This window comes from Colius striatus, chromosome 13 (genome assembly GCF_028858725.1).
Source record: "Colius striatus isolate bColStr4 chromosome 13, bColStr4.1.hap1, whole genome shotgun sequence".
Taxonomy (NCBI): Eukaryota; Metazoa; Chordata; class Aves; order Coliiformes; family Coliidae; genus Colius; species Colius striatus.
The window spans coordinates 514,429-523,472 of NC_084771.1; the positions used below are offsets into that span (position 1 = coordinate 514,429).

Sequence of the window (9,044 nt, forward strand, 5' to 3'; positions counted from 1 at the left end):
CGGCCCCACAGGCCTCTGCTGGGGAGATGGCCGTGCCCGGGCTGGGAAGGGGATCAGCGGGAGAAGGGACTGCTCTGGCCGGCAGTGGAGGGTCCATCCCAGCCTCTTACTCTCTCCAGGTGAGGAAGGACAGGCGAAGAGCTGACATGTACCTGCAGCAGAGCCTGCGGTACCTCCAGGACTCGCAGGGCAGCGTGCGAGCAGTGGCCATCAGGTTTGTGGGTGAGTTGCAGCCCCCAGAGCCCCTCTCCTGGCAGCCCGGCCCCGCTGCTGCCGGCAGCGAGGGGCAGCTGGGGACGTGCTGGGCAGCAGCAGCTCTGACGGGGCTCTCTGCTCAGGGGTTGCTGCGCGATTCTCCAGGGACAGGAGCGAGGAGAGGCTGAGAGAGATCCACTGCGGTGAGTACGGCTGGGGCTGGGACGGCCCTTCCTTGCTCTGCCCCATCCTCCTTTCCTCTCTCAGTCGAGCACTGGAGCCTGTTTTGCCGGGAACCGTAACGGGCAGCCAGCCCTCCCTGCCCTTGTCTCCATCCACAACAACCTTGCTTCTCTTCCTCCTCCCTTTTCTCTGGGGCCTCTGCCATCCTGACGAGGGTGGGGGTGGATGGGGGCACCGAGCGAGAGGCTGTCGTGGTGCCTCTGTGCTGGCTGGGCCAAACCACGACACCTATGTACTTTGTATTAAAAACCCCAACCAAGTGCTTCCCACCTTTGTGTGGAGGACAAGAGCTCTGCTGAAGCCTTTGCAGGACTGGCAGCATCCCTGAGCCCCACAGGAGAACACATACAAGAGATTCTTGGGCCCTGTAGAACATCTCCATGCCCACAAGTGCCCTCAAACGTGATTTGTGACTTCCCAGATGCAGCCCAGCTGGTTGTTGCTTGAACAGACAGGAGAACCTGTCCCCTGACACCACTTCCAGACCCTTAGACCAGCCACTTCCAGCCCTGGCCCCCGAGCACAGGCCAGCTGAGAACTGCTCTTTGAGATGTGACCAGCTTCAGCCTCCTTCAGGGCTCAGTGCCTGTACCAGCGGGACGCTCAGCCCTGCCTGCTCCCTCTCCCAGTGCAGGCCCTGGCAGAGCCCACAGCAGGGCTGCCTGCAGTCACTCACATGGGGCCTGGGCACGGCAGGGAGCTCTTGGGCTCAAAAAACTGTCCTTCAGAAGCTCCCAGCTCTGCTCACCTCCTTTGTCCCTCAGGGCAGTTTCCCAGGGGATCTCATCCACTCTCTTTGAGTTCAGGGTCCTGACTCTACCTGGCAAATTTACCGAGGGAGCATCAATCCCCTCATCCAGATCATTGAGAAGGGTGTTTCTGTGTAGTTGACTGGTCTTAAGACTGTTATCTGTTTCTTTGTAGTGTTAACTAGAGTCTTGAATCTTAGGACTGTGGGGGAATGGATGGTAAGATAGGAGAACCAGACATCCCGAGGGGACTGTAGATGCCTCTTAAAGTTGTAAATCTTGGAGTATCTAATCAACGGGGAAACAAGGGAGGGACCTTGTGGCCCGAAAAGGGAATAAAAAGCCAGAATATTTTGTATCTATCGGGTGTGCCTACTAGCTAGGACACCCGCTCTTGCAAGAACGCTTAATAAACGTGCTTCACTGCAGTGTGACCTGAGTCTTTCTCGAGAAAACTTGTTTTGTTTCTTACAAGGGGTGAGCAGAGGCCAGGCTGGGCTGGGCTGGGAGCGGCAGCTGAACCTCCCGGGGCGGGCTTTGCTGGGTTGGGAGGCTGCAGCTGAATACCCCGCGGCCTGTGTCCCGCCACCCGGCGGCAGCGGCGCCCGGAGGCCGCAGAGTGAGGGCCTCGGGCCGCAGCCGGATAGCTCCGCTCTCACCGGGCGGCTCGCCCGCCTCGGGCAGGAACTGCGGCCCCGGGCAAAAGCGCAACCTGCGCGGGGCCGGGGGAAGAGGGGAGAGAAAGGTCTCAGCTTCTCGTTCCGCCCGGCCGCGGCTGCTCCCGCCCTCACCCGCGCTTCAACCCCGGCCTGCCCGGCGGAAACGGCGGCGGCCCGTCAGCCGGAAGCGGGGGCCGCGCGGTCGCGATGCGGGTGCTGGTGGGTGAGTGCGCGCGGAGCCTGCGGCGGCGGGGCCGGGCTGCGGAGCTGCGGGGGAGGCCGCGGGGCCGGGCCTGGGCCGCGGGGGCTGCTGGAGCGGCGGGGCCGGGCCGGGCGGGGCGGGGCCGGGCGGGGGCAGCGGCGGGGCCGCGCCGCGCCGCACCGCAGGGGGCTGCCGGACCGCCCGCCCGCGAGACAGGCCCCGGGACACGGATGACCTGGGGCCGGGCGCTGGACGGGGTTGCTGCGGGCACGGGGTCGGCATCAGATCCGGCGTGTCCTTCCTGTTCCCTCCCGCAGGCGGCGGGACCGGCTTCGTGGGCACAGCTCTGACCCAGCTGCTGCGGAGCCGCGGGCATGAGGTGACACACGTGTCCCGCCGAGGGGGCGAGCAGCGGGTCACCTGGGTGAGCAGCGGGTCAAAGGAGCAAGGGACGGGCGGCCGGCTGAGGGTCAGTCGGGTGAGGCTGGCAGAGCGGGGGACAGACAGTGGGTCAGTCGGGTGAGGCTGGCAGAGCGGGGGACAGGCAGTGGGTCAGTCGGGTGAGGCTGGCAGAGCGGGGGACAGGCAGTGTGCACTGTCCTGCTGCAGCGCACAGGACTCTGGCTGCTGTCAGGGTGCTGTTGGGCGCTCTGTGGGTTGGAGTCTGGGTTGGGTGCTGCTGTAGCTACAGGGAGCACAACATTCCTGACCCTGCTTCAGGCAGAAACTGGCTGGAGCTGTCAGGAGCCTCCTGTGGGGAGGCTGAGGGTGTGATGTCTCTTGTCTCCCTGCCTAGGAAGAGCTGGCCCGCTCTGGACTGCCCCTGTGCGATGCTGTGGTGAACCTGGCTGGTGAAAACATTCTCAACCCTTTCCGCAGGTGAGCTGATCTCCCGCAGTGCTGTCAGGACGCAGCCTGGTGCTGCCAGACTGTGAAGGGGATCTGGGCAGACAGCCCAGCGCTGTCAGACTCTGTAAGGTACTGGGGAGGAAACGGTGTCCAGGAAGCACTTGGGTTCCTCAACTGTTGACATTTGGGTATCTGAAACATTACTGTGGGCCTGCTGAGTTCTGGAGGACCTTTGGAAGACAGGTTCCCTTCTGGACTGACGGGGAGGGCAGATGAAGTAGTTCTGCACTTCCAGAATGACACTGAATGCCTGCATTTAGATAATATAAAATCGCAACTGGGCTGGACTCCAGTGAGGGTTTGGAAGTGCCTCCTGTGGGTGGCTGGGAAGAATTCACCATGCTCAGCTTTGCTGTTAGCTGCTCTGCTGCCTTTGTCCCAAGGCAGTCCACAACCCACAGCCTTTTGTGGGAAGTGGAGAGCCAGCATCCCCCAAGGTCCTCATGGATTCAGGCTGTGGGATCTCACATCCTCTCCCTGCTCTGGGGTGGGGAGGAACCCACGTGGCCTCTCCCGTTCTTGTCAGTGGGTGTCTGCTGACCCCTGCTTGCTGCTGTTGTTCCTTGGGACGTCCTTGTGGGGTGTATAATCAGCGGCTCTCCCTTTCCCAGGTGGAGTGATACCTTCTGCAGGGAAATCATCAGCAGCCGGGTTGAGACCACCAAGACCTTAGCCAAAGCCATTGCTGATGCAAAGCAGCCACCCCATGCCTGGGTCCTGGTCACCGGCGTAGGTATTGGTTGGGGCTGTGGCTTGTGACCTGGAGAAGTATACCTCCAGACAGAAAGACACTCTGTGGGAACACACACGTCTTGTCTTGAAGTGACAGCTTTACTGCCATGAACAACACTGTGTGATCAGCTTTTAGGTACCACTAGAGAGGATTTTGGGTGCCTATGCTAATAGAATCATAGAGTAAATCACTGGAAGGTAAAAAAAGCTTCAGATGCCAACTGAAACATTACATGTGCCATCTTAGTTACACTATTTCCATATCATAGAGTCACAGAATGGTGGGGGTTGGAAAGGACCTTTAGAGCTCATTTAGTCCAACCCCCTGCACAAGCAACTCCCACCTAGATCAAGTCACACAGGAACATATCCAGTCAGGTCCTGAAGCCTTCCAAGGAAGGAGCCTCCACACCCTCCCTGGGCAGCCTGGGCCAGGGCTCCCTGACCCTCACAAGTGAAAGAGTTTTTTCCCATCACCCCTTGTCCTGTCACTGGATATAACAGAGAAAAGTGCTGCCCCAACCTCCTGACACCCACCATTCAGATATTTGTAACTATTAATGAGCTCCTCCCTCAGTCTTCTCTGCTCCAGACTAAACAGCCCCAGTTCCTGCAGCCTTTCCTCGTATGAAAGATGTTCCATACCCCTGATCATCTTCTTGTCCCCGCACTGGCCTCTTTCCAGCAGTTCCCTGTCCCTCTGGAGCTGGGGAGCCCAGAACTGGACACAGGACTCCAGATGAGGCCTCAGCAGGGCAGAGTAGAGGGCAGCAGAACCTCCCTTGACCTGCTGCCCACAGTCTTCTGGATACCCCAAGGATGCCATTGGCTTCTTGCCCACGAGGGCACGTTGCTGGCTCATGGTCAGTTTATTGTCTATCAGGACTCCCAGGTCTCTCTCTGCAGAGCTGCTCCAGAGCAGATCAGCCCCAGCCTGTACTGGTGCATGGGGTTGTTCCTTCTCAGATGCAGGACTTTGCACTTGTCCTTGTTGAACCTCATGTGGTTCCTCTCTCCCCAACATCCTGTCATTAGGACAGGATCTTTTCTCTGTCTCTGAAAGCCCTTGGGCATCATGTAGAGCCAGCTTGTCTATGCAGGGACTGAGCTGAATCTCCCTGTGTATCTCTAACATTTCTGCTCACTACAGTGTTCAAAGCTGTCACAGTTTAGCACCTGTGATGCCCCACTTTACAGCAAGTGCCTTTCTGTGCAGCAAGCTCAGTGTGTTCTTTGCTGGTCTATGAAGTCCATGGGGCTGCCAGCTCACCCTGAGCGTTCTTGCCGACCTTGCAGAGCACCTTGCTACTTCAAAACGTTGTCAGCATTGCCATCAGAGAGACCTGGCACTGTTCATACCAGGAGGTCCCTGATGAAGTGATGGGGTTCTGGGCCCTCAAGGCAGGGAAGAGGGTCTGTTTTGGGGGGGCAGGGTGGCTGGTGTCATGACTCAAGCCTCATCTCCTTTCTGCTGTTACACCCACAGGCTATTACCGCCCTAGCCCCACAGCTGAGTATACCGAGGACAGTCCTGGGGGGGATTTTGACTTCTTCTCACGCCTGGTGAGCTCCTGGGAGGCTGCAGCTGCAATTCCTGGGAGCCCAGCTCGTGCTGTCGTGGTGAGATCAGGTGAGATGAGGCATCATGTCTGTCCAGAATGGCTCTGCTTTAGTGCTGGAGCAAGAGAGGGAAGAGAAAGGAGAAGGACATCAGATCTTGCACCTCTCCTTGTTGGGGTGCTGTTTTGTTCCAGCCCTCTAAAGATTGTCTCCTGGTGTTAGGTCTGGGGGCGGAGGGGCCTTTTGTCCTTTGGTGGGGGCAGTGTACAAGGAGCAGTGCTGACCTCGCCTCTGTTCTCTCCACAGGGGTAGTGCTGGGCCGAGGCGGTGGTGCGATCTCTCACATGCTCTGGCCTTTCCGCCTGGGACTGGGGGGCCCTTTGGGCTCTGGGCTCCAGCCCTTCCCCTGGATCCACATTCGGGACCTGGTTGGGATCGTGTGTCATGCCCTGGAGAGCGAGTCCCTGCAGGGCATCCTCAACGGTGTGTCCCCGTCCTCGGCAGCCAGCTCTGGCAGCAGCTTGGCGCGGGAGCTGGGCACGGCGCTGGGCCGGCCGGCGCTGCTGCGGGTGCCCGCCTGGGCTGTGCGCGCTGCCCTTGGGGCACAGCGGGCCCCGCTGCTGCTGGAGGGACAGAGGGTCCTGCCCAAACGCACCCTGCAGAGCGGATACCGCTTCATCTTCCCCGACCTGCCTGCGGCCCTCAAGGACATTGTGGCCTGAGGGCCCCTCGGTGGGGCCGGGCAGGGCCCTGTTGGTGTGAGCTCCCTGGCCCACATCCCTTCCCCTGGGTGAAAGCGGACAGCACTGCCCCTTGACGCTACCCCAGCCCCGTACACACGGGGTATGCAATCCTTTCCCATTCCCGTGCTGTATGAAAAGGCAAAGTCTTACCACAGGCTGGATCATCCGGTGACTTGCACGTTCACCGTTTGTGAGGAAGCAGTTGACTGGTTCAGGAGCAGAGGGTGTAAGGAGGGAGACAATAAGCTGTGTCAGCAGTCACAGCTGAAGTGTAAGCTGCCCCCTTACATCTATTTGCAGTGGTACCATAAGTTCAGTAAGGGTCCTGTAACATGCCAGTTAATTTCTCTAGAGATACAGAACTGTAGCAGTAGAACTTCACAAGTGTGTCAATTCCTGTACACAATGTAGGCCCTCTCTAAATTATTGCATACAGGTTTCAGTCACCTGAAGGCCTCTTGATAATTAGAAGAAAATTATTTTAAGCTTCCTTAATACATATAATGTTGGTACAACACTCCACAGACTCTGGAGTTTTTCCTGAGGAACCTTTTTAGTGACGAAAGCAAAAATAAAAGAGCCTTCACTTTCTTAGTTCAGAATATTTGCATTTCATTTCCCACACCAGTGTATGTATTGGCTGACCAGCTTCCACAACGAGCCTTTGATCTCCTTGTTCCGCAAGGTATAGATCATGGGGTTGGTCGGGGGAAGACGACTGTGTGGAAAACAAGCAACAACTTTTTCCATGGGAACAGCGTGGAAGGGTAAACCATAGATATACATTGCTGGGCCTCACATGAGAAAAACCACAATGATGTGGGAAACACGGGTAGAAGCTACTTTGTTCTTTGCTTTGGAGGGTTATGTCTGGAGCTTCAGCAACAAGACAGGGTAGGACATTAAGAGAAGAGTGAAGAATATAATGATAACAACTCCGTTGCTGAAGAACGTGAGAAGCTCCACGACGTAAGTGTTGGCACAGGCCCTCTTGACCAGCTGATGGACATCACAGAAGAAGTTGTCCAGGATGTTGGGACCACATAAGGGGAGGGGGAGGCTGAGAGCAAATAGAATGATGCCATGGATGAAGCCCCTGCCTCATGTAGCTCCAACCACTACATAGCACATCCCCCTGCTCACAAGCCTGGTGTAGCAAAGGGGTTTGCAAATGGCTGCGAAAGGGTCATAGGCCGTGGCCATGAGCAGGAAAGCTTTTGCTGCTACCAGGAAGTGGAGGAAGAAAGGCTGGGCCATGCAGGCACTGTAGGGGATGGTCTTACAGTGTGAGAAAAAGTCAGCTAGCATTTTAGGTGGAGTCACAGAAGAGTAGCAGATGTCCACAAAGTGGCCAGGAAAAAATACGGCGGTGATCCCAGCTGGGAATCCCTCTGAATTGTGAGAATGATAAGGATGTTGCCTGACAGAAGGGTCACATAGAAGAGCAGGAAGAACAAGAGAATCATCTGGACTTCATGGTTTTGAGACAAGCCCAACAGAACAAACTCTGTAACTACTGTAAAGTTCCTGTACTCCATTTCCACTCTGCAGAACCCTAAAAAACTCATGGGGAAAAGCACCAGTGTGAATCTACAGAAATGTCTGAACCTGGGGTGTATTTAGATTGCCTACAATGCATTCCCTTTCCTCACTTCCTAGTTTTGGAGAATTCCTAATGGGGAAATGCATGAAAGCCAGTAATTTAGATTCAAAATAACCTTGACATTTTACTGGAATTGTCAGCGTTTTATCAGATGTTCTTTGTTGCTTCTGTGCCCTGGGAGCTGGCTCCTGGGTGGAATATAGGTCACAAAGTACCAGTCTGTTCTTGCACAGGTAGGATAGTTCTGGTTGTTCACAGCATAGGTGGTTTTATCTGAGCTGCTCATGTCTACTCCCTCTCCAGCTGACAAAAGCAGGTCTTTCCAGGGTAGACAGATTTAAATCTAGGGTAGACCGCTAAAGAAAGCTACACAAAGTGCACCTTAAAATTACACAGTGTACCTAAATCACATCCTCTGATTATACAAGGGACAGATCACTCACATCTGAAGGAAGGTTTATAAACCCCTCGAATGAACTCATCTGGCAGCTGCAAAGTTCTCTGCAGTGACACAGCTGTAAATCCTTTTATACTTATGTCACTGTGGCCAGCACAGGCAATGACTGGTTTCATCCTGAATTTTCTCTAGTATGTATCAGTTCAAGTATTTTCCGAAATATTTCCATTTTCCCATTTCTGTTTCCAGACTCTCTCTTTCTCCAGAGAAATCCCACAGCAGTGTCTGATTTTCTAATGAAGTCAGCAGAGCGCTGGAAATATCAGATCCTCGGTTACCTAGATCTGCCCATAAAATGAAATGAATTAGTGTGACATCAGTTGGGAAAGCAAACTGGCATTTTTTCACATAACGTAACCATTTACGTATATTTGGAATGGAGCTGTGGATTTTAACACCTCTCTCATTGAAGAAACATGTAACAATTGGGCAGATTTCTTTTAAAAGTCTTCCCATTTAAGTTCTTCGGTTCTTCCCCATCCTTTTGGTTTTGCTGCAAAGATGGTGTCTGTCTGCATGATGGTATCTGCACGTTACTGCAGTAGTAACTTCACCTGCAATGTTGGGCTAGAGAAGAAAACATTCTGAAAATAACTTAGTGGAAGAGAATACTCGGATAATTCCGTGTAATATAACAATCCTGTAAGGATTAGTTCTTTTTAGAACAGTTTTCGTTTAGTTCCTTTCCTGAGATCGGTGAGAAACAAAATCAGTCTTCACAATGGAAACCAGAAAACTGCAGACAACTGAGAGGCAGAGAAAGAGTAAAAAAGTACTAAAATTCAGAATAAAAGGGGAAAATGAAAGAGAAGTAAGAAAGGAATAAAACCAAGCAAATAAAAACCCACTTATGCCCTCTTTGACGTTTTTGTACCAAGTCAAACTTTCATGTCCTGCCTTGAAACTAAAACACTTCTTTGTTTACTCCAGCTCTTCCTTTCTTTCATGGACAGCTGAAAGGTTCAATGTGCTGCATGTGTGTATGAATTTAC

At 54.4% G+C, this 9,044-nt stretch overlaps 1 protein-coding gene and 1 pseudogene across 1 annotated transcript; one reads left to right on the plus strand and one right to left on the minus strand.

Moving 5' to 3' along the window:
* The first annotated feature begins 1,835 nt into the window (after window positions 1-1,835).
* On the plus strand, window positions 1,836-6,586 carry SDR39U1 (short chain dehydrogenase/reductase family 39U member 1). Its single transcript, XM_062006387.1, has 6 exons — window positions 1,836-2,069; window positions 2,366-2,472; window positions 2,845-2,927; window positions 3,569-3,690; window positions 5,176-5,319; window positions 5,556-6,586. The coding sequence occupies exons 1-6, from the start codon at window positions 2,054-2,056 to the stop codon at window positions 5,969-5,971; spliced, it is 888 nt and encodes a 295-aa protein (XP_061862371.1). The 5' UTR covers window positions 1,836-2,053; the 3' UTR covers window positions 5,972-6,586.
* Window positions 6,278-7,530, minus strand: LOC104558603 (olfactory receptor 4M1-like; annotated as a pseudogene).
* Window positions 7,531-9,044: the final 1,514 nt, after the last annotated feature.